This window comes from Mustela nivalis (assembly GCF_964662115.1).
Source record: "Mustela nivalis genome assembly, chromosome: 17".
Taxonomy (NCBI): Eukaryota; Metazoa; Chordata; class Mammalia; order Carnivora; family Mustelidae; genus Mustela; species Mustela nivalis.
Genome location: NC_139036.1, coordinates 29,204,116 through 29,228,753, shown reverse-complemented (window position 1 = coordinate 29,228,753; position 24,638 = coordinate 29,204,116). Strand labels below are relative to the sequence as shown.

The window sequence follows — 24,638 nt, the reverse complement described above, 5'->3', positions numbered from 1 at the left end:
CCACTTCATCTCATCACATAGACATTTTATCATATCACGTAATCTCAAGGACAGTACAGTAAGACACGTTGAGAGAGAGAGTTAACATTCATATAACTTATAGTATATTTTTATAATTATTTTATTATTACCACTGTAAATCTTGCTACCTAATTTATAAATTAAACTATCACAGCTATATAGATACAGGAGAAAATATATATAGGGTTCAGTACTGTCTGTGGCTTCAGGCATCCACTGGGGATCTTGGAACATGTCCCCTACAGACAAGGGGAGACTACTGTAATTATCTTTTGTTTACTCCTCATAGTAAATGAAATTATGGGCCAGTGCCTATATGGTGAATTTTGATAGTGATAGCAGAAGCAGCCTAGTCAGAGTCACATCAGGAGTGTTCTAGGTACAAGATTATTATTTGTTAATCTTATGGCATGTTAAGTATTTATTTGGTATTGTTTGGTGCTCAGTTTTATCATGCCATTTTGTAACTTTAGAAGCAAATTATAAAGTTACTTATTATACTAATCCTAAATACACAAATCTCAAAAAAGGCAGAATGTGATCATTGTGGGTTTATTTTAAATTTTTCATTTGTGACAAATTTATATTTTCACCAAGTTTGGAGTTTGTGGTAAATTTCAGTGTATTTGACTCTTATTCATACATTTACCAAAAGAAAAAAAAAAGCCCTGAAAACCCTGAAAATTATCACTTTTATTTACATAGATGGTTCAAGTAGGAACTTTCCATAATGTGTTTAAAGGGCAATGAAAGATTTTTCACTTCTCCTAATTGTAATGGTTTTCTTTTTGACTTCTGAATTGTTTGGCATCTGAAACATATTGCAGATAATACTTTGGCATGGTGCTAATATATCATAAAAATTCTCTTATGTTGGAAGAAGTACAGGCTCAGTGAAATAGCAGTTTCTCTTTATCTTGATCACTACATTGCCTTGCAGAAGACAATTTGCAGCACTTATCTGACTTTCGGTTACTCTGATCATTGATAAATTTTATATCATTTCACCAAGAGTTTCAGGATTCAGAGATAGGCATGCATATATCATATAGTCTCTTTCATATTAGGAGCTTTTGCATGTTATTTTTTTCTGTCCTTTCTTTCAAAAAGCATGTACTTTTATATATTCTTCCCCTGCTGCCCACCCCTTGGAATTTTAAATTAATGTTAGTATGACACATTTACTCTCCTGTACTGTGGGCTTTTTTTTTTTTTTGGCTTAATATTTCCTATAATTGCACATGAAGAACTTCTTCATTATGGCTGCTTAATATCCCATTGTATGAGTATACCATACTTTAACCACTTCTCTGACTTCTGCTGTTAACATTTAAGTTGTTCATAATCTTTTGCTTAGACAAGTAACATTGCATTTAATAAGCTTGTCCAAGAGACATTTCACTTCATACCTAATCATTCTTAGAAACGTAATTACTGGATTATAGGGTATATGCGTTTGTAATTTTGATAATGACCTTAATTGTACACTTATACACTTATTAAGTGTCAGACTCTTCTGAAAGCTTTACATACATTAGCTCATTTAATCTTTGCAGTGACCCTAAAAAAGTAAGTACTGTTTTCATCTTCATTTTCAAAAGGGGAAAGCTGAGACATAGAAAGGTTAACTAACTTGCGCAGGGTCACATGACTTGTAGCCAGGATTTGGAACCAAGTAGTTTGCCTTCCGAACTCTAAACCACTTTGTTCTGTAATATGATACTAATTGCCCTTCATAGAAGATGGGCTAACTTAGTATCCCAATAGCATACAAGAAAGCAAACTTGTTTCTTGAGAATGAAATGATTGCAAAAATAGTTCCCAGAGTAGAGTAGAAGCACTTAGTCTGTCTAGGACTTATCGTGTGAACACATTTGCTTGTTTTTTAGGTTAATATGCAGTTTTTCAAATGTGGTATGGAAAGTAGATAAATATTGAAAGTGATTGGAAAAAGTGAACATTCTGTTTAGATTTCTGCGCTGTTTTTCAGACCCCTCTTCAATGAATGAAAAGAAGAGGAGGGATCGGGAAGAAAGGCAGAATATTGTCCTATGGAGACAGCCACTCATTACCTTGCAGTATTTTTCTCTGGAAATCCTAGTAATCTTGAAGGAATGGACCTCAAAGTAAAGAGTCTTCTATTACTTTTTATGTAAACCTTATTTACTAATTTTAGAAATCTTTAACATTCTCCTACTCTCTCTACCAACTGCTCTTTCAAAATGAATTAAATTTAGAATGTTTTAGGAGCATACTTATTTTCCTTTCTATAGTTTGAAGAAAAATAGATTAGGGGAACATGTTTTATTTGCTCACTGGATTATTACAGTTGACCCCTGTCTTATGTTGAATCTTTTATGCAAAGGAGAACATAGGAAATGAGAGAGAAGTTGGGCCTGTGTGCAATAGATACACTGATTATTTAGTAGGCCAGGGTTCAGGATACGTGGCACTTTTACTGATAATTTGAGCCAATGAAGAAGGACTCTGCCAAGGAAATGTGTTGTATCTTTAAGATTAGTACTTATGAGCCCTGTTCCAGATATCATAAAGACCAACTTGAACTTTTGCAAGCCTTATCATTTTGGGCTTGCCTTTCTAAGTTATTATCTTTAATAATATCGTACGTTTTTATTGTACTTAGAGTTTATAAAACATTTTGTAACATTTTTCAGTTCATTTGGTCCTTACAGCAACTCTGAAACTAGTAAAACAAATACATGATTACAGTTGGCCCTTGAACAACATGGGGATTGGGGGTGCCAACCCCCACATAGTTGAAAATACAACTTTTGACTCTTCAAAAACATAACTACTAATAGCCTACTTTTGACCAGAAGCTTTGTGTATGTATTATATACTGTATTCTTATAATAAGCTACAAAGAAGAAAATGTTATTAAGAAAATCATAAAGAAGAGAAAATTATAATAGTACTATACTGTAAAAAAAAATCCACATATACTCCCGTGCAATTCTGACCCGTGTTGTGGTCAACTGTATTATAATTTTAAAAACAAGAAATAGAATCAGATTGGTTAAGTGTATCTCTCAAAGTGCAATACTTAGGGACTTTGACCCAGGTCCTCTAACTTGAAGGCCAGTGCTTTTCTCATTACATTATGATGCCTCTACCGGTGAGAGGTTGGGATGTAAACAAGATCAGACTTTTTTGGGTAAAGGAAAGTCTACAGTAGGGTTTATGATTAAGAAATTGGTTGTTCTGTACCCATTTATCTTCTCTTGACCTCCTTTTGTATCCCAAGAGACCATCGTGTTTAAGGACAGAAGAGTTAAGCCCCCAAAAAACTGATTCTATAGCTATGCTAAGTAACCTAAGTGCTTCAACAAGAACTTGTTTTGGGAGTGATAAGTCCTGTGAGATATTTCATTTGTTTTTGTTTTTAAATTGTTTTTAAGATTATGGCATCGTCAAAGCATTGTGGTGTCTTTTTTACTGCTGCTTGCTGTACTTATAGCTACGTATTATGTTGAAGGAGCACATCAACAGGTAAGAGGTTCAGCAGCTTTTCTGTTCTTGTACCTCTTGTACCTCCCAAACAGTTTCAAAATGGAACTATTGTGGGTTTGATAAAATTTCTACCCTCCACATTTTTAGACTTGGTTTTGTTTTTTAAATTTATCTCATAACTGATATCTTACTATCTTTCTTCTAAGACCAAATATTAAAAATATTCTTGTGGCAGTTGATGGCTGCTGAGCCTTTATATTTGGCATAGATCATTTTTACTTTCAAGAATTCAAATGTAACTTTCCTGATGATGTTTAGTCAGAATAGCATGAATCCTTTAGTCAGCACCAAAGTCTTCATATTTTCTATCACACTCTCCTGTGATCTGTCCAGATATAGTCATCCTCGATTGAAGGTTAGGTTTTATATGTATAAAAAGGGAGACATTCATTTGTCTGTAGTCCGTAAGTACAATATAACTGAAAGAAAATAGGACATTGTGTTAATAACTTTTGTTAAAATAGTAAAACAATGTATTCTAATAGGAAATGGTTTTAAAAGTGGTATTACTTTATTTTTTTGAAGCAGTTAACCTCTAATTGTAGAGAAGTTTTTATAGTTTTAAATGCATTTCTTTCAAATATTTTGAAGAAATCTGTGTGCGTCATTTAGAGTTTGTAAGGAACTGGTTAGATTAATGTATTTGCCAGTATGGGAATCTAGACTGTAGTGTCTGGAATTCCTCCAACAAGTCCATAGCTCAGTGGACTTCATTCAGCTTGCTCTTGTTTAAAAAACATCTTGGTCTTAAATAGACAAAAATAATTTTATTCCATTTTTTACTTGGATAAACAAGAATATGTTCCATTCGCAAATATATAAATAACTGCCCACTCTCACTGCTGTTTATTACAATGCTTTCTTAAACAAAGTCTTTGTAACTTTCAGTTATCTTTAAAACTTTTAATTCTCATAGTTATCTTATTAGTAATTTTCATTTTTCCTGTAAATGGCATTTGCAATAGTAGGATTTTAAAGGCCTAAACCAAAAGCTTTATTACAATTAGATGAATTTTTTATGTAAGAATTAGGTCTCTTGAAGGGGTTTTTACCCTTAATGCTTTCTTCCTACTAGAAACTTACTTTAGTTGGTTTGTTTTATTTTGATTGTAGGTAATAACACATTTTTGTTTAACAAAACTGTTTTGGTTTTTTTTTTCACTCTATCCTTTTTGTTTTTCAGTATGTGCAACGTATAGAGAAACAATTTCTTTTGTATGCCTACTGGATAGGCTTAGGAATTTTGTCTTCTGTTGGGCTTGGAACAGGGCTGCACACCTTCCTCCTTTATCTGGTAAGAATTATAAGGAAGATTGAAAGAGATGTTTTAATTGGTGCTTTTACTTCAGAAGTTAAAATTCTAAGATTTTTATTTACTTACCTTTGCATCTTAAAAGCATTCTCATCCTCAGATCAGTAAGTTTGATTTAGAATTCTGTTTTGTTTTTCCTTTTTGATTGAGGATTTAAAAAGAGAAGAGGGAAAAACCCTTGAGCAGATGAGATTATTTACTTAAATTAATTCAGCCAGGAAATGTTTTTTATCTTTCCGGATTTTGGAATAATGGTTCTTTTGCTTATGCAATTGTCGTTTTAATAGTTGAAGTTCTTTAAATATATGAAATTATCCGCTTACAAGCCATGTAAGACTTAGAATTAATTTGAACAGTTTACTTTCTCTGTTAATCAGCAAATGAGAAATGATGTCTTCCCTCATGTCCTCAAATATCATGTATACACACCTGGATAGTCATTTTGGCCTTCTCACTGAATATGATTAATGAAATATTATGTGTGTAGAATTAAAAGCTTTCTTAAATCCTTTTAAATCAAAATATAAAATGTACCCCTCCTAAAAAATACTATTTTACTTAAGAAATTAGAGAGATAAAAGATAGGTTTTCAGGGCGCCTGGGTGGCTCAGTGGGTTGGGGTCTCTGCCTTTGGCTCGGGTCGTGATCCCAGGGTCCTGGGATCGAGCCCCACTTTGGGCTCTCTGCTCAGCAAGGAGCCTGTTTCCCCCTCTCTCTTCTTTACCTGCCTCTCTGCCTACTTGTAGTCTCTGTCTGTCAAATAAATAAATAAATAATCTTAAAAAAAAAAAAAAAAGATAGGTTTTCCACATGCTTGGAAATTATAGCAGGGATAGGACCAGGGATGACTAACAAGACATCTAGGGCACTGAATTTAAATGGTGCTTCCAGGGTCATGTAAGTATGGACTTGATGAGTGAGTGTTTCATTAAATTTTGTGCCCTGGATGCCTCTCTTATTTCACTGTATTCCTGTTCCTGAGGAATTGAAAGCAACTTCATACTTGAAATAGCTTGATCTTCATTGGGGAAAGACAGGTGAAAATTGTCACAGTGGTACTGATTGCCAAAATAAAGTTCAACACAGCAAACACTTCCAGTCTTTATGCTTCAATGAATTCATTTCTGAAGCAGGGAAATAAGTGTTAAGGAGTGATTGTTCAGAAGCCTGCTAAATTAATGGCCTGAAGAGTAATTTGAGGATTAATGTGTAATTCATAACTTCTTCAAGTCTAAAAGACTTTAAAATCTCAAATTTTAGAATTCTATTCATGATTCGTTGCTGATTTTATTCCACATAGGGACATAAATCTCAGAACTAATCCACAATAGTGTGTCTTTAATAATTACAGTTTTAGAAGTATAATGCTCTATAAGAGGTTGAGGGAGAAGGGAAAAGAATTACCGTTATAGGTTACCTTCTGTTCTTTTCTAGACCTTTTCTCTGAGATTCCTTGGGAAAAGAAGATTAAGGAATTCATTTGTAGCATTTGATTAATTTAGAACTATCTAAAAAGCAACCCAGGTAGCAGATTCTTCCAAATATTAAGAGGGATTCTAATGAAACTTAGAAATTCCACAATAAGTTAAAGATTTTGAAACAAGAAAGTTTTATGTTTCCTGTTTCTTTTCATATCCGTGAGAAACCTTTATAACATGACATTTATAAAATGTGTTCATTGATCCATGTATCCAGTAAAGAATTTAGAAAGATACAAATAATCATTTATTATAAAATTCATTTGAGTGAAAAGTCAAGTCTTTGCTGTCCTAAATTAAGTAGTTCTGCTGGGAGATCAGAGGGCAGATTTAATGGGGTTTGGTTAGGCTTTTCACACGTGTAGAAGGAATTCTTCAGGAGTTATTTGAAGGAAGGTATTATACTCTCATTAAAGTCAGTACTGTATATGTTGCACTAGTTTAGCAACTATGAAGAATTAGTTAAGGAACATCTGAAATTGTATTACATTGTACTTAAGAGCCATATAAAAGTCTTGTGGCAAGGCACCTGGGTAATGCAGCCAGTTAAGTGCCCAACTCTTGCTTTCAACTCAGGTCATGATCTCAGGGTCATGAGATTGAGCCCCATCTCTGGCTCCACTCTGGGCATGGAGCCTGCTAAAATTTCTCTGTCCCTCTCCCTCTGCCCCCTCCCCCATGCACTCTCTCTCTTTTAAATAGATAAATAAATCTAAATAAATAAGTAATGGTTTTGTGCCATTATCACTGCTAATAATAAACTGGGGTCCATAGTGGATCAGGTCACGTTTTAGCATTAAGTAAAATTTTTATTGTATTATTTTATTTTATTTTATTTATTTAGATTTTATTTTTTAAAAACTTTTAAAGATTTTATCTATTTATTTGAGAGAGACAGAGATAGTGACAGAGAGCACAGGCAGGGAGGAGAGGGAGAAGCAGGCTCCCCACTGAACAAAGATTTTCCATGCAGGGCTCTATTCCAGGACCCTGGGATCGTGACTGGAGCTGAAGGCAAACAGTTAACCAACTGAAGCCACCCAGGCACCCTTAGAATTATTTAAATGTGCTAAAATTAAATACAAGTAAAATAACCAGATCCCATACATGATACTGGCTGTAGTGTGGGAGATAGATTGCAAGTGGGAGAGAAAGAAGATGGGCAATTATGATAATCCTTCTGAGAGACTAGGCTTTTGTGGAGGTAGCAGGAAGTATGTAGAGGAGGGGAGATTACAAAAAAGAACTTGCAGAGAGAAAAGGCAAGCAGAATGACACCAAAAGATGGCATAAATTTTTAATATTTCAGAAGAGTGGTTAGTAGCATTGAGATGGAATAGGACAAATCTTAGAGAAATGTGATTAGTACAAAGATGTTGTGATTTGGTTACGTGGGAAGGAACCAGAGATAACTGTTGGTTTTTTACTTGAGTAGATGTTGATATTATTAACTGAATAGTTTTGTGTTCACTTGTGTATTCAGTATGTATTATAAGTATCTAAAAAGAGAAATTATAAGTATCTAAAATGAGTAATTATATTGCAATGTAGATGAGATCGTCACCTGATCCACATGGGTTGCTGGTGCCAGTGATTGGACAGAAAAGAAGGGGAATTTGCAAAGGACTGAGAATTCACCTACCTACTTACCTTCCTCCCTTCCTTCCTCCCTTCCTCCCTCCCTTTGTTCATTGTTCCTTCCTTCCATCCCCCCCCCCCCTTTTTAGAGCAAGAGAATGAGAGCATGCCCACAAGCAAGGGAGAGGGAGGGAGAGAGAGAGAGAGAGAGAATCTTAAGGAGGCTCCATACCCAGGGCTCGATCTCAGGACCCTGACTGGAATCATGACCTGAGCCAAAACCAAGAGTCAGTTGCTTAACCAACAGAGCAACCCGTGAACCCAGCCTCCCTCCCCTCCCTCAACGTGCCTGCCTTCCTGCCTTCCTGCTTTCCTCCCCGTCCACCCACCCTTCCCTCCTTCCCGCCTTCCCTTCCTTCCTTTCCTTACTTCCGTCTGGCTGGCTTGCTTTGCTTGCATTCTTTATTTTTGGACCAGTTTTAGGGCTGCAGAAAGGATAAAGTTTCTATGTATCATTCTACACCCACACACAGCTTCCCCTATGTTTTGTTTTGTGTGTTGTTTTTTTTTTTGTTTTTTTTTTTATAAATATTTTTAGAAGAGTCAGTTAAGCATCCGACTCTTTTTTTTTTTTTTAAGATTTTATTTATTTATTTGTCATAGAGAGAGAAGCGAGAGCAAGCACAGGCAGACAGAGTGGCAGGCAGAGGCAGAGGGAGAAGCAGGCTCCCCGCCAAGCAAGGAGCCCGATGTGGGACTCGATCCCAGGACGCTGGGATCATGACCTGAGCCGAAGGCAGCCGCTTAACAAACTGAGCCACCCAGGCGTCCCTGTGTGTTTTTTTTTAATTAAGGATTTGATTTATTTATTTGACAGACAGAGATCACAGATTGGCAGAGAGGCAGGCAGGAAGGTTGGGGGAAGCAGGCTCCCTGCTGAGCAGAGAGTCTGACTTGGGGCTTGACCTTGGGATCATGATCTGAGCCGAAGGCAGAGGTTTTAACCCACTGAGCCATCCAGGCACCCCTATTTTGTTTTTTTTAAATGAGGAATGATTGACATGAATATATATTAGTTTTAGATATACAACCTGATGATGATTTCACTATTAATAATATTTTACTTTCGTATAAAACATTTGTTACAGTTGAGCCAGTACTGATATATTATTAACTAAATCCAATTGCTTACATTGGAATTCATTTTTTTTTTTACAGTTCTATGGGTTTGACAAATACATAATGTGATCTATCCTCCATTATAGTATTATATGGAATAGTTTCACTGCCCTAAAAATTGCCCGTGTTCCACCTGTTTATTCCTACCTTCCACCTCTCTTCTGCCCAGAAACCCTTAGTAACCACTGATCCTTTAATTGTCTTTGTAAGTTTGGGCTTTTTCAAAATGTCATATAGTTGGATTTATACATCTGTCTTTTTCTGCCTGGCTTCTTTCACTTAACAGTATGAATTTAAAATTCCTCCCTGCTCAGCGGGAAGCCTGCTTCTTCCTCTCTCCCTCCCCACTGCACTCTCCCTCTCTCAAATAAATAAAAAAATCTTTAAAAAGAAGAAAGAAGGAAAGAAAGAAATTCCTCTATGTTCTTTTTTATGGCTTGCTACCTCATTTATTTTTTAATGCTGAATAATATTCCATTTTCTGGATGTACCCCAGAGTTTGTTTATTCATTCACTTATTGAAGGATATCACAGTTATTTCCATATTATAGCAATTATGAATCATATCATGCACTAAGTTTTTGTGTGTATATGAGTTTTCAACTCATTTGGGTAATTACCTAGGGGCATAATTCATGGGTTGTGTATGTTAATTATTGGTATGTAAGTAAGCAGTTGACTTGTATATTAACTTTGTATACTGCAACTTTGTTATAACAATGTTTCAGAACTTTTTTGTTTATTCTTTAGGATTTTCTACATTGATAATCATCTCATCTGCAAATAAGAAGTTTTATTTCTTTCATCTTAATTTGTATACCTTTTCATTTTCTTTTCTTACTGTATTACTTAGGTCTTCCAGTGTGGTAGTGAATAGAAATGGTGGGGGAACATCAAGCCTTGTTCCCAATCTTAGTAGGAAAGCCTCTAGTTTCTCACCATTAAGTATCATGTTAGCTGTAGGGTTTTTGCAAATGTACATTATTGAGTTGATAAAGCTCACTTCTCTTCCTAGTTTGCTCAGAGTTTTGTCAGGCATCAGTGTTGTCAATACTTTTTTAGGGGCGCCTGGGTGGCTCAGAGGGGTTAAACGTCTGCCTTTGGCTCAGGTTATGATTCCAGAGTCCTGGGATTAAGCCCCACATCAGGCTCCCTGCTCTTTGGGAAGTTTTTTAGGGGCGCCTGGGTGGCTCAGAGGGTTAAACGGCTGCCTTCGGCCCAGGTTATGATTCCAGAGTCCTGGGATTGAGCCCCACATCAGGCTCCTGCTCTTTGGGAAGCTTGCTTCTCTGTCTCCCTGCTTCTCTGTCTGCTTATGCACTTTCTTGTGCTCACATGCTCTGTCTCTCTCTCTCTTTAATAAACAAAGAAACAAATGAATAAATAAACACTTTTTAGACAGTAGTGATCAGAAATGGATTAAAGAACAATATAGCAAACAAATTCAGTATGTAAAGTCTTTGTTAAAAAGAAGTAAACTCAGTATGTGACATTTCCATTTGATCAGATTATTTTAGTTTTTAGACCTTTTCATTTCTTTCTTTTCTGAAGAGTCCTTTTCAGGATTCCTGAAGTGTAATAGGGAATATGAAGAAAAATGAGCAACTACAAAAAAAATAATTTTCAGGGAAGTTGAGCAAAAGGAAAATATAAGATATCACTGTTCTTTATTTTTCAATTGCCTGGTTGGGATGGAAGTCAGGTTGCAAGAAGTTAATACCACTGTTACTACTACTGTTAATACAGTAGCAAACATTATCATTGTACTTGTCATAGTAATACTAAAGTCAATTCTATTCTTTTTTAATTCTTATTTAATATTTATTTTTATGGTATAAATACCTTTGGGGAGATTTTGCATTCCCGGCATGATATTTAACTCCAGCCACAGATTTGTTTTGACCAATGAAATTTGGGCATAAGTGATAGCTGTTGGTTTGTGGCAGAAACTGCAAGGTTTGTCACACTCTTTCACCTATCCATTGTTGAAGATGGAGCCTGAGACTCTGTAATGAACAGATTCCCTTTACCATTCTGTGATGGGTATGTATAGGAAGGGAGAAATCAACATTTTTATCTTAAGCTCCTGAGATTTTTGGGTTGTTTGTTGTTATAGCTTATCCTGAATGATAGACTAACAATTACTAAATGTTTACTATGTGCCAGGCTGTGTGCTTAGCACTTTATATGAATTATTTTATGTTGTCCTGCCAAGAGGAAGGTAGTCAATAACCAATAGGATATCAGATGTAGAGGAAAAAAATTATTCAATAAGTATAGACTGCCCGCTTATAAATAGATCAAAATAGCAAGGAAACCAGAAGCAAAAGCGGAATCAAGTAAAGGTCTAAAAATTTTACCTGTGTTATTTAAGAAGCTATTCTATAAGACCAGTGCTCTGACCCCTGAGCTACGGAGCCTTCTCCTTAAGAAGCTATTCTAAATTTTTTATTTTTAAAACTTAACACTTTCTTGGTGCTAGGTGATCAAGAGTTCATCCTTCTACACTCCTCTTGCCTTTTATCTGTGAAACGTGATTGTGTTTTGAAAGTCCTAATTACGGGGCGCCTGGGTGGCTCAGTGGGTTAAGGCCTCTGCCTTTGGCTCAGGTCATGATCCCAGTGTCCTGGGATCGAGCCCCGCATTGGGCTCTCTACTCAACAGGGAGCCTGCTTCCCTTCCTCGCTCTCTGCCTGCTTCTCTGACTACTTGTGGTCTCTGTCAAATAAATATATAAAAAAAAAAAAAAAGAAAGAAAGAAAGTCCTAATTACACCTTCTTTCATTTATGAGCCTTTATTCTCACATAGGGATGTGATATTAACATTCTCGTGTTTTCTGTTTTTGTGCTAATGAAACTGTCACATTTTCTATATACATATATAACTCCTCAGTCAAGGAAGCAAGTAGTCACTTGTTAGTAGTCTGGTCAGAAATTTAACTATCCTTTTGATAATAATTTGTAGTAAAATAGGTGAAAAAGAAATGAAACATAGCAAGTAGAAAAGATTTAATTCATTCTTCATCATAGTACTCTTTACTAGAAATCATGGCTTAAAAACAGAATAGGGAAATCTTTTCTATATTTTAAATAGGCAAAATTTCCCAATTAGGTTCTTCTCAGTATGGAAGTTACCTCTTTTAAATGTTTCATTTAGCTAATTATGACTCATTTTACAACTAAATGGTGATCTCAAACTGTTACTATATTTCCTATAATATTAGTTACCTGTATATCTGCCTTTAAAATGGAAAGATTGTTGGGGCGTGTGGGTGGCTCAGTGGCTTAAAGCCTCTGCCTTTGGCTCATGTCATGATCCCAGGGTCCTGGGATCAAGCCCCGCATTAGGCTCTCTGCTCAGCAGGGAGCCTGCTTTCTCCTCTCTCTTTCTGCCTGCCTCTCTGCCTACTTGTGATCTCTGTCAAATAAATAAATAAAATCTTAAAAAATAATAATAATAAAATAAATAAATAAATAAAATGGAAAGATTGTCTTGGGGCATCTAGTTGGCTCAGTTGGTAGAGCATAGCATAGGTCCTATTTGCCAGAAAGATGAATATTTGCAAAAACACTTAACAACATGTATAGTTCCAGGGCATTAACAGACCTCCCGAAGTCCATCTGTCCACTATTACAATTAATGGAACAAACCAACTATTAATCTCAGGGTTGTGAGTTTGAGCCCCACACTGGATGCGGGGCCCACCTAAAATTAAAAAATAAATAAATAAAATGGAAAAGTTGTCTTGGTTTTTAAGTTTGTTAATCAATAATTTCATTTATATTTTAGGTATAATTGAAGGTATAAGTTAATTCAGATGTCCTGAAGGTTCTTATTATTTCTTTAGACATCAGAAGTAAATGTAGTTGTGTGATCCACATTAAATTTTATGAAAATCAATAGAGAAAAATAACTAGTTTGGACTACTATCAAATTTTGTAAGGTTGGGGTACCTGGGTGGCTCAATGGGTTAAAGCCTCTGCCTTCATCTCAGGTCGTGATCCCAGGATCCTGGGATCAAGCCCCGCATTAGGCTCTCTGCTCAGCAGGGAGCCTGCTTCTCTTCCTCTCTCTCTGCCTGCCTCTCTGCCTACCTGTGATCTCTGTCAAATAAATAAATAAAATCTTTTAAAAAAATTTTTTTTAAGTTTGATTTGAAAACAGTGGAAATCTAGTAGTTTTCAGAGAACACATATCTAGCCACAAAGGAAAAGTTAGATACTGTTTATGCAGGATTTCTGATTACTAACCAGAGAGTAAAGAAAAGGAAAGTGAATGATTTTTTTTTCTCACGGGTCAAGGGGAGTTAATTGGGCCTTTAGGGGTTAGTTGGTTTGTTCCATTAATTGTAATAGTGGACAGATGGACTTCAGGAGGTCTGTTAATGCCCTGGAACTATACATGTTGTTAAGTGTTTTTGCAAATATTCATCTTTCTGGCAAAAAGGACCTATGCTATTAGATTCACCAAAGACTGTAACCCATAATGGGTTAAGAACCATTTTTGTAGAACTTTGTTCCTAAATATGTCTGTATTTGGCTACCACTAGGTGGCATTGCAAATACAATCAATGTAGTGTACTGTATTTGTAAGTTCTATTCTAGATAAATATGAAACCCTCGAAAAGTTCTACTTAAAGACATATTCTATTATTTATCTGTATTTACAACTATATAATACCAGTTAATGCTTGTGAATGGAAAATAAGTTTTCCTAATAGTTTTCCATATTCATTAATTAGTTCAACAGTTATTAGCCTTTACTTCCACTGTAACATAAATATTTACAGGTAGGGCATACTTCCTTGGCATGCCCAGTTTCAGATATAATGCTGTAATTCCATTCTTTTTTTTTTAATTAAGGAATATGCAAGTGATTGAAGGTGATTTTGTTATGGGACTAAAATCTTTCATTCCTATAATGGAAGTTGATAAAGGATATTCAGAATCAAACAGCTGGGTTTGAATGCCTGATCAGATATTACTAACTGTGATATTTGGCAAGTTTCTTAACTTTTAAACCATAGTTAATTCAACTGAAAATGTGAATGATAATAATAGTACCTATTGCAAAAGCTTGTTTTGAGAACTAAATGAAATAACATATGTATACTTTTCAGTTCAGTACTAGTATATATAAGGTTCTCAAGAAATGATAGCTACTACTATCATTATTCTTACTCTGATTTTATTTTAAATGCAGTCATTTTATGTACTTTAGCTATTTTTTAAAAGATTTTATTTATTTATTTGACAGAGATCACAAGTAGGCAGAGAGGGGGTAGGGGAAGCAGGCTCCCTGCTGAGCAGAGAGCCAAATGCAAGAGCTGAATCCCAGGACGCTGGGATCATGACCTGAGCCGAAGGCAGCGGCTTAACCCACTGAGCCACCCAGGCACCCCACTTCAGCTGTTATTCTTAAGAAATTATTAGCAACATTTCCCACAATTGATTTGTAATGTAATAGTGTGTCAGTATAGTTGAAAACCACTGATTATTGTTCCATGTCCAGTGATGAAAGGTTAGGCAATTTAGATCAATTTTCTCATGAGAGAATTTTTGCAAGGTTAACAGAATTTAAAAACATCTGTTTAAAGGTATCATCAAGATTAAGAAACAGACAAACAATGAATTACAAGGCCAGCCTTAATGTTAAAGAGGAAGCCTTGAGAGGTGATACTGGACAATGAAATGCCTTGATAAACCTGAAGGCTTTGCATTGGAACCCTAAGGGGCCATACTTTAAAGGAAAGGATGGATTTGATATAAATTACCCTTTATAGGGACTAAAGTTCAGGCTTAAGTCTGAAGGAAAATAAAATCATCCTAATCTTCACCTTAACTTTATTTTTTTCATATGTAAGTCCAGTACTCAGTCAAAAGTAATCAGATATCTGAGGAGACCAGATAAGTTGATCAAGAGAAAGAAATAATAGGAACAGATCCAGAGGGGTGGATCCATTAAACAGATGCATTTATTTAAAGCACTGTGTTCAAGGTAATAAAAAAAAAAAAAAACAAGTTTGAATATTTTGGCAGAGAATTGGAGACGGAAAGCTGAATGGAAATTCTAGAATTGAAAAAAATATAGTAACTGAAATTAAGAACTCTATTATTGGACTTTCCGTGGACATAGCTAAAACAGGGCTAGTAAACTGTAAAATAGGCCAGAGAAGGATGTCCAGAATAAAAGAATTTAAAAAAATGGAGAAAAAAGCATAGTATCTGCAAAGAAACTCCAGTAAAACTGATTTCTTGCTGTCATTGATTTTGTTGAGAAGTCAGCAGCTGACAGTAGAATGTTGTCTTTTTTTTTTTTTTTGAAGATGCAGTTTTTTAAAAAAGATTTTTAATTTATTCATTAGAGAGCAAATGAGTGAGAATATGAGCAGGGAGGGAGGGCCAAAACAGGAGGGAGAAGCAGACTCCCTACTGAGCAGGGAAGCCCTTGCAGACCTCATCCTAGGACACCAGGATCATGACCTGAGCCAAATGCAGCCACTTAACTGACTGAGCCCATCAAGCACCCCATAAATTTATTTTTTATTTGATAGAGAGCACAGGGGCAGGAGAGACAGAGGGAGAGAGAATCCCAAGTAGACTCTGCACTGAGCACAACTCAGGGCTCAGTCTCATGACTTGGAGATCACAACCTGAGCCAAAACCGAGGGTCAGAGGTCCAACCAGCTGCATCACCCAGGCATCCCTAGAATGGTATCTTTAAAGGGTAAAAGAAAGTAGCTAACAACAGAGGAGTCTATGCTCAAAGTAGCCTGTGACCTGTAAAATTAAGATATTAGCAAACATTCTCTGAAGGAAATACTAAAAGGTGTTCTTTGAATCAAAGGAAAGTGATTCTGTATTGAAGCCCAGAGAATTCAGGAAGGAATAAAAAGTAAGAAAAGGGTAAATATATGTAGAAATTTAAATTAAGATGAGCAGTAATGATAATGTCTTGAAAGATTAAAATATATAAAGAATTAAAATATAGCATCTACAAATCAGATACTTAATAATGGAAATTACTGAAGATTTTTCTAAGGTATTTGCATTGCCCTATTAAAGGCAAAATATTAATTTCTATAACACTGTAATAAGCAAGAACTTATAATGTATAGGCTAAGCACTACAAAAATATGTACTATCAAGGTAATAGGGACAGGTAACAATTGAGTAGTTTTAAGATTTATTTTTACTTGTTTATTTTTTTGAGAGAGAGAGTTCGAGTGGGCAGTGGGAGGGGGCAGAGGGAGAGGGAGAGAATCTTAAGCAGGCTCTAAACCCAGCATGGAGCCCAGGGTAGGGCTTGAGCTCACAACCTTGAGCTCATGACCTATGCTGAAATCAAGAGTCCAGGATGTAACTGACTAAGCCACCCAGGCACCCTCAAAATTCAGTAATTAAAAAAAAAACCAAGCCAAGGGCACCTGGGTGGCTTAGTCAGCTAAGCATCTGACTCTTGATCTCAGTTCAGATCTTGATCTCAGGATCGTCAGTTCAAGCCAGGCATTGGACTCTTATGCTGTGCATGGGGCCTACTTAAAAAAAAAAAGAAAGAATGAAAAACCAAGCCAAAAGAAGGCAAGGAAGGACAAAAATGAACATAAAACAGGCAGGATGAGGTGTAAGCATCCACTAGTAGATTTAAATCCAAATATATCAATAATTATGTAAATATAACTCAAATATTCCTTCCTGTTGTACAAATAAATGTAAAAAAAAATTTAACGGAGGCGCCTGAGTGACTCATTTGGTTAAGTGTCTGCCTTTACCTCAGGTGGTGATCCCAAGGTCCTGGGATTCAGTTTCACATCAGGCTCCCTGCTAAGGAGCCTGCTACTCCCCCCTGCTCTACGGGGAGCCTGCTTCTCCCTCTCATCTGCCTGCTGCTCCCCCTGCTTGTGCTCCCTCTCTGTCTCTCAAATAAATAAATAAAATATTTTTTAAAAAATTTAACTGTTTGCTGTATACAAACTACGTAAAATATGAATACACAGAAAGATTAATAGTAAGAGGATGGGGAAAAAAAGAGCCCATTGAAATGTCAACCAAGAAGAACCTTATGTAGCTATATTGAAATAAAAGTAGAGTGTGAGGCAAGAAGTGGTAATAGAATACATTCATTCATTCTTTTTCTTTCTTTCTTTCTTTCTTTTTATTTTATTTTAAGTAGGCTTCACGCCCAGTACAGAGCAAAGCGTGGGGCTCAAACTCACAACCCTGAGATCAAGACCTGAACTGATATTAAGAATCAGATGCTTGGGGCACCTGGATGACTCAGTTAAATGTTTGAGACTTGATCTCAGGGTGAGATGAAGCCTTGCATCAGGCTCCATGCTAGGCATGGAGCCTGCTTGAGATGCTCTCTCTGCCTCTGCCCTCTCCCGCTCCACACCCTAAGTCAGTCAGTCACTCTTTTAAAAAAAAAAAAAAGTTGGATGCTTAATGGACTGAACCACTCAGGTGCATCTAGAATACATCTTTTTTTTTTTTTTTTTTTGTAAGATTTTACTTATTTGTTAGAGCATGAGCAGGGGCAGGGGGAAGGCAGAGGGAGAAGCAGATTCCCTGCTGAGCAGGGATCCTGATGCGGGGCTCTATCCCAGGACCCTGGGATCATGACCTAAGCAGACGCCTAACCAACTGAGTCACCCAGGTGCCCCAGAATGCATCCATTCTTAATAATAAAAGATTGAATTCACCAAGAAGATATAACAGTTATAAATTTGTATTTGCTTAATAATGTATACTCAACATATTAAAAAAAAAAAAAAAACTTGGGGCACCTCTCTGGCTCAGTCTGTAGAGCATGTAGCTTTTTTTTTGTTTTTTTTTTTTAAGATTTCACGCATTTATTTGATGTAGAGAGAGACAGCGAGAGAGGGAACACAAGCAGGGGGAGTAGGAGGGGGAGAAAAAGGCTTCCCGCTCAGCAGGGAGCCAAATGTGAGGCTCAATCCCAGAACCCTGAGATCATGACCTGAGCCGAAGGCAGTTAACAACTGAACCACCCAGGCACCCCAGAGCATGCAACTCTTCATCTCTGGGTCATGAGTTCAAGACCCCATTGGGCATAGAGCTTACTTTAAAAAATAAAAATAGGGGCGCCTGGGTGGCTCAGTGGTTTGGGCTGCTGCCTTCGGCTCGGGTCATGATCTCAGGGTCCTGGGATCGAGCCCCGCATCGGGCTCTCTGCTCCGCAGGAAGCCTGCTTCCCTCTCTCTCTCTCTCTGCCTGCCTCTCTGCCTACTTGTGATCTCTGTCTGTCAAATAAATAAATAAAATCTTTTAAAAATAAATAAATAAATAAATAAAGATAAAAATAAAATAAAAAAAAGCAAAAATTGACAGAACTAGAGAGAAGTGATAACTTCCACAAATCTGGAAAAATTAATAGGGTAATGTAGTATAAGTGTTGGATGCAACGTCAGGTTCAACATATATAACAGTTGTATTTCTGTGTACTACAGGAAAAACATTTAGAGAATGAAATTTTTTTGAAGGACCATTTATAATAGCATTTTTTAAAAAAAGCAAAAATCTAAGAATAAATTTAATAAAAGATGTGGTTGTCCTCTACATAAATTGTAATATATTATTGGAAGCAGAAACATGGGTAAAAGAAGGAGTGTATCATGTTCACAGCGTAAAAGATACAATATTGCAAGGCCATGATTTCTCCCAGTTTTAATCTACAAAATCAGTTTAGTATCTGTCAGAACTTTGTAGAAATTGACAAACCAATTGAAAAAAAGTTTTCATTGCAGTAGCTTTATAATCAGTCTTGACAGCCAATAGGACATATCCCTTAATTGTGTGTTTATGTTTCTTGAGCTGCATAAAGAATCTTTATACTATAATAATTCATTAGGATATATGCATAATGTACTTTTTTATATATGCTATACTTAAATACTTTGTTTTAGTATCATATACTCTTTTGTTTTAGAATTTTATAGTCTGGGGGTACGTGGGTGGCTCAGTTGGTTAAGCATCTGACTCTCGTTTTCAACTCAGGTCCTGATCTTATGGGTTCTGAGATCAAGCCCCAGTCCTAAGATTGATCCCCACATTTGGCTCTGGCTCAGCAAGAGTCTGTGTGGATATTCTCTCCCTCTGCCCCTTATCCCCCCCACTCATGTGTTCACTCTCTCTCTCTCTCTCAAATAAATAAATATTTTTAAAAAAAGAATTTTATAGTCCATTTGCCTACATACATATGAGTAATATCTGCTGTAGTTATTGTATTTTATTTTAAATTTTATTTATTTAAGTAATCCCTACACCCCACATGGGACCTGGAGAACCAGAGTTGCATGCTTCTCCCAATTGAGCCAGCCTGGCACCCTTGCTATAGTTCTTTTAAATTGACATCTGATTACTTCCTAAAAGCAGAAATACTCATTTCGATAACATTCATTTTTCTGAGACTTTCAAACTAAGACTGCAAGCAAATGGGTTGTCTTATATATTCTCAAAAAAAAAAAAAAGAATTCTTTCATAAAATCATCACTAGTAATTCAGTTTACTTCAGAAAGCTTGAACAGTTACTTAGTGCAAAACACTCTGAAATACTATGTGAATTACAAAAGGAACTGGATATATAGAGCAGAAGATATCTATTACATAAATAATTATGCTGCAGGATATTGTAGTAAGTACTCTAAGAGTGATATTCATAAATTGTTTGGGATCCCTAAAATAAGGAGGAATTCTCTTGGAGAAAAGTTAGGAAAAGTTCATGAAGATGGGTTTGTTGAGGGAAAGACAGTGAATGCAAAGACTTGAAAGTAGGATATTTTGGAAATGGAGAGAAGACTCATACAAGAAAATAGGTTGGTGCCAAATTGTGAAAAGCTTTGAACATCAGACTAGGGAATTTATGTGTTGTAAAGAGTTTTTCAGACAAGTTTTAACATGTGTTTTAGAAACATAACTCTGGGGATGCCTGGGTGGCTCTGTGGGTTAAGCCGCTGCCTTTGGCTCAGTTCATGATCCTGGGGTCCTGGGATTGAGTCAGGCTCCAGGCATCAGGCTCCTTGCTCGGTGGGGAGCTTGCCTCTCTCTCAGCCTCTGCCTGCCTCTCTGCCTGCTTGTGTGCTCTCTCTTTCTGACAAATAAATAAATAAAAAAATCTTTAAAATTAAAAAAAAAAAAAAGCATACCTCTGGCAGCAGTGTGGAGGGTAGATTTGGTGGGGAAGCAACTGAAAATGAGTCCAGTTAGAAGACAGCTGTCCAGGTGAGAGGTAGTAATTACCTAATTTAAAGCAGTGACAGTAGGAAGGGTTTCAAATTTGAGGGGTTGAATTGTGTATGGAAGTGCAAGTAGCTGAAATAAGAAAACCTAATATGCTATAAAATACAGATACTAAAGTATAAGCCTCACTTCTAAACTATAAGCTCTTGGGGCACCTGGATGGTTAAGTCAATTAAGTATCTGACTCTTAATTTCAGCTCAGGTCATGATCTCAGGATTGTGAGATCAAGCCTCACACTGGGCGTGGAGCCTGCTTAAAGATTCTCTCTTTCTCTACCTCTGCCCCTTCCCCTCTAAAAAAACCCAAATATTTGCAATATAAGCTCGTTAAGGACGGGAATTTTTTCTGTCCTGCTTACTGCTGTATTCTGGTATCTAGAATAGTATCTGATGCATACTAGGTATTCAATAAATATATGTTGAATAAGTTAATAATAATAAAATAAAAGCTTTGAAAAATCCTGGGGAGTGTGCAGAATAAGGCAGAATCATTGTGCTTCCTTTATTGGCTGTCCCAAATGTCTGACTGTTACGACTATTGATGAAAAATGACCTAATCTGTATATGCTTTTTCTTACTTTGCATAACAATTTTGTATTGAACATCACTACAGCCTCTTTATTTCCCCAGCAAATAAAACTACATTTACTCTCTGGTTTATAAACAACACTGTACTATGTTCTTTGCATTAAATTTACTTAAATTTAGATAAACACCAGCACAATGAATGACTTAAAATGTGCTTTTGTTTTTCATTTAGTGTATATGAGCATGCTTACGATCTCTGGTATGTCTGTATAGTAAGCCATGTTATTTTTTCATATAAGAAAAGTATCCTTACTAAATAACAAATTAGAAATTAAGTAGCATTTGTAGGGGTACCTGGGTGGCTCAGTCAGGCTTTAGGCTCAGGTTATGATCCCAGGGTCCTGGGATCAGGCCCCAGATTGGGCTCCCTGCTCAGTGGGGAGGCTGCTTCTCCCTCTCCCTCTGCCTGCTACTTACCCTGCTTGTGTAGTCTTTCTCAGATAAGTAAACAAATTCCTTTAAAAAAAAAAAAAAAAGGGAGCACCAATTTTATTTCTAATGCAGGCATTTTTTTGTTCCTTTGTATGATGAATTTTCCCTGACAAGTATTGCAGGCTACTTACTTCATTCATTTACTTTATTCATGTTTTTAAAAAAGTAGATCAGATGTAAAAAGCCTTCTGTAGCTGGCAGATTTTTCTCAGATTGCGCCTTCTAAGCACTCTTCTCTTGGATACTCGTTTTCAGAAATCCAGTAACAAATCTATTTTAGTTTTAACAAGCATGTAGCGGGTTTCCTTTCAGAAGATTTAGAATATGAGTGATCCAGGAATGCTTATTTACTAGTGGAAATTATGCCCAGAGTAAAAACAAGTTAATGAAGGTAATGTTGCTGCTGTTAACCTCTTTGATGCATCTCTATTTGGATGAATCAAAATTTCCACCTTAATAATGGTCTGACCTAGGGCTAGACAGCTCACTGGTCAGCATTTTTTTTCTGCAAAGAGCCAGATAATAAATATCTTCAGCCATATAGTCTCTTTTGCAACTCCTCAGATCTGTTATTGCAGTGAGAAAGCATCCATGGATAGTGTGGAAAAGAATGAGACTGTTTTCTAATCAGCCTTAATTCACAAAAACAGGTGGCCTGACTGCATTTGTCCTACAGGCTATGGTTTGTTAACCCTTGCTCTAACTCACAGGGTTAGTGACCTAGCCACCTTCTAAGGATTTTTTTTTACAGGACATATGCATTTATTCATCCCTTTGCCAAAAAAAAAAAAAAGAATCACCACTTCTCTCTTCCAGGTCATAATATTAGACTTAACATCATGTTTTTGTTTTTGTTTTTTTTAATATTTTATTTATTTATTTGACAGAGAGAGATCACAAGTAGGCAGAGAGGCAGGCAGAGAAAGAGGAAGGGAAGCAGGCTCCATGCTCAGCAGAGAGCCCGATGCGGGACTCGATCCCAGGACCCTGAGATCATGACCTGAGCCGAAGGCAGCGGCCCAACCCACTGAGCCACCCAGGCGCCCCAACATCATGTTTTTAGAAGAGAATATAGTTGTGCAAATCTTTGAATGGTCTAGAAAACCATCAAGAGAAAATAAACTAACTTTGCGTGAAGAGGAAAGTGGGGAAATTTCTTTCAAATGATGTGCCCGATGACAGCAAGATTTAATTCTTACTTCATGTTGTAATCATTGATGAGTGCAATTATTAAATACTTGTTTTTCAACATTGCAGTCATTTTGAAAAGTAAGTAATTTATGGGTGAAGTTTAGATTGTTATAAACAATTGGGAAAACTGATGGGTTATTTCAGTAGCCACTGTAGAATTACTTCCCATTACTAGAAAAATATGATTCATAATCCTGTAATCAACCAGGGTAACATAAACAGGAACTTTGGTACTTGATAATGAGAAATATATCCTAGACATGCTCCTTATATGCACGTACATTATTATTCACCATGTTACAAGACAAGTAGGTGATTAAAGAACAATTTGTAAACTGTAAGTGCCATTTACGATATATAAATTCTATTCTGTTTAACAATAGCAAAGAGAATGTGTCCTTTGGCAAGAATTAAGGTCTCAGATAATGTGATATGTGAACAGTTTTGACACTAGGTGGAGCAGTTTCCTGGACAAAGCCTTCGTAGTACTTCGTAGTGCCTTTCAAGTAAACCCAGCTCCTAGAAAATGAAGTCTAATGGAAACAATACCTATCAAGAATAATGGTAAAAGGCACCCAAATATTGAGCTATAAAGAGAAGGCTGAATATATTTTACAGATAACTTTGCCCTTTGGTGTGTCGTGTGTGTGTGTGTGTGTGTGTGTGTGTGTGTGTGTGTGTTTTAAATTTTTATTTTATTTATTTGAGAGAACACCAGCAGGGGGAGGTGCAGAGGGACAAGCCGACTCCCTGCTGAGCAGGGGAGCACAACAGAGGCTCTATCCTAGGACCCTGAGACCATGACCTGTGCTGAAGTCAGACACTTAACCAACGGAGTCACCCAGGCACCCCCTTTGTTGTATATATTTTAACCATCGAATTCCCTCACCTTTGGGGATCAGAATGAGAGAGATACTCACATATTGAAAATATTAGAGTTGCCCTTTCTAGATGTAGTTGGGATGTAGAAAAGCTTTGGAACAATTCATTTCAATGTGGACAAATCAGGTTTTTTTAGAAGCTATAACATCAAGGCATTACATTTTGAATAGTATTAATGGATTATTTGTTTAATGTAACCATTATAATAGAAAAAATATTTTTCTTTTTGTTATAAAATAAACATAAAGTTAATTATGAGATATTTGCCTTAGTATAAGATTTAGAGGCCTATTTCTGCTTTAAAGTTTAGGATTATTTCATCACTGAAGTATGTGCTAAAAATTGTACATTTAAAAAAATCTGACCTCTTGATTGCTGTTGAATATTTATAGAAACCTTTTGTATATAGCTCCCTGTTTCCTTTAAGGAACAAGTAAGTACTTTATAGTACGTATGTAGTACTTCGTAGTGTGCTATTAAAAAGCTGTTTTTTTTCCTTAAATGTAGACATTTTTTACAACTTTATGACTGTTGGCTATTTAATGCCTAAAGTAAATGTTACTTGGAAAACTACATGGGTATGGATTGAAATGAAATTGTGAAGTAGGTTCAGTAAAAGAAATATTATAGTAATTGTTTAATGCCATGAGGTAGAATAATTCTTCTAAAAAATTGTTAGCCAACCTCTTTACTTTTCTTCCTGCTTCACTTTTGATTATTGCTTCTTGCTCACCTGTCTTTCCCTCTGTAAGAAGAAAAGAAAAAAACAGGGGAGACATTGGCAAAAGTAGGATTCTAGTATAACTTGATACTGCTCTGTATAGGTATAATGACTCTGTCTATAAGTATGCAGTGATTCAGGGCTCTTGTGGGAAAACCAAACAGGCCCTTCTTAGAAAAGGTCTGTTTGTGCTTTTTTTGATGAAGGCATGATCAGCTCTTTTCCCTGCCTTTCCCCAAGGAATGATTCATCTATTAACTCTTATATCACCACATCAAAAGAAGAAGCCAGGGTCTCCAGGAGACAGGGCCAGGTTTCCCAAAATAAAACGGGTATGCATAGACTGGATAACTTCCTGCCCTTAAATCACTGTTTATTAATGTGTGCTTAAAAGAAAGGTGAGGAGATTTAGTTTAACTGAAATCTGCCATGTTGAGTAGATATTTTAAACAATTTATGGTAACCT

At 36.3% G+C, this 24,638-nt stretch overlaps 1 protein-coding gene across 5 annotated transcripts in view; it reads left to right on the top strand.

The window, feature by feature from the left end:
* VMP1 (vacuole membrane protein 1) overlaps positions 1 to 24,638 on the top strand; it is a 136,253-nt gene that overhangs the window by 22,436 nt on the left and 89,179 nt on the right. For 4 of the 5 annotated variants that reach the window (XM_082705938.1, XM_082705935.1, XM_082705937.1 and 1 more), the window contains exons 3-5: positions 2,012 to 2,147; positions 3,441 to 3,531; positions 4,736 to 4,846. The exons of the other annotated variant lie outside the window; for it this stretch is intronic. In XM_082705938.1, the coding sequence (XP_082562064.1) occupies positions 2,012 to 2,147; positions 3,441 to 3,531; positions 4,736 to 4,846 (338 nt within the window). The remainder of the gene's footprint in view (positions 1 to 2,011; positions 2,148 to 3,440; positions 3,532 to 4,735; positions 4,847 to 24,638) is intronic. 5 annotated transcript variants of the gene reach the window in all.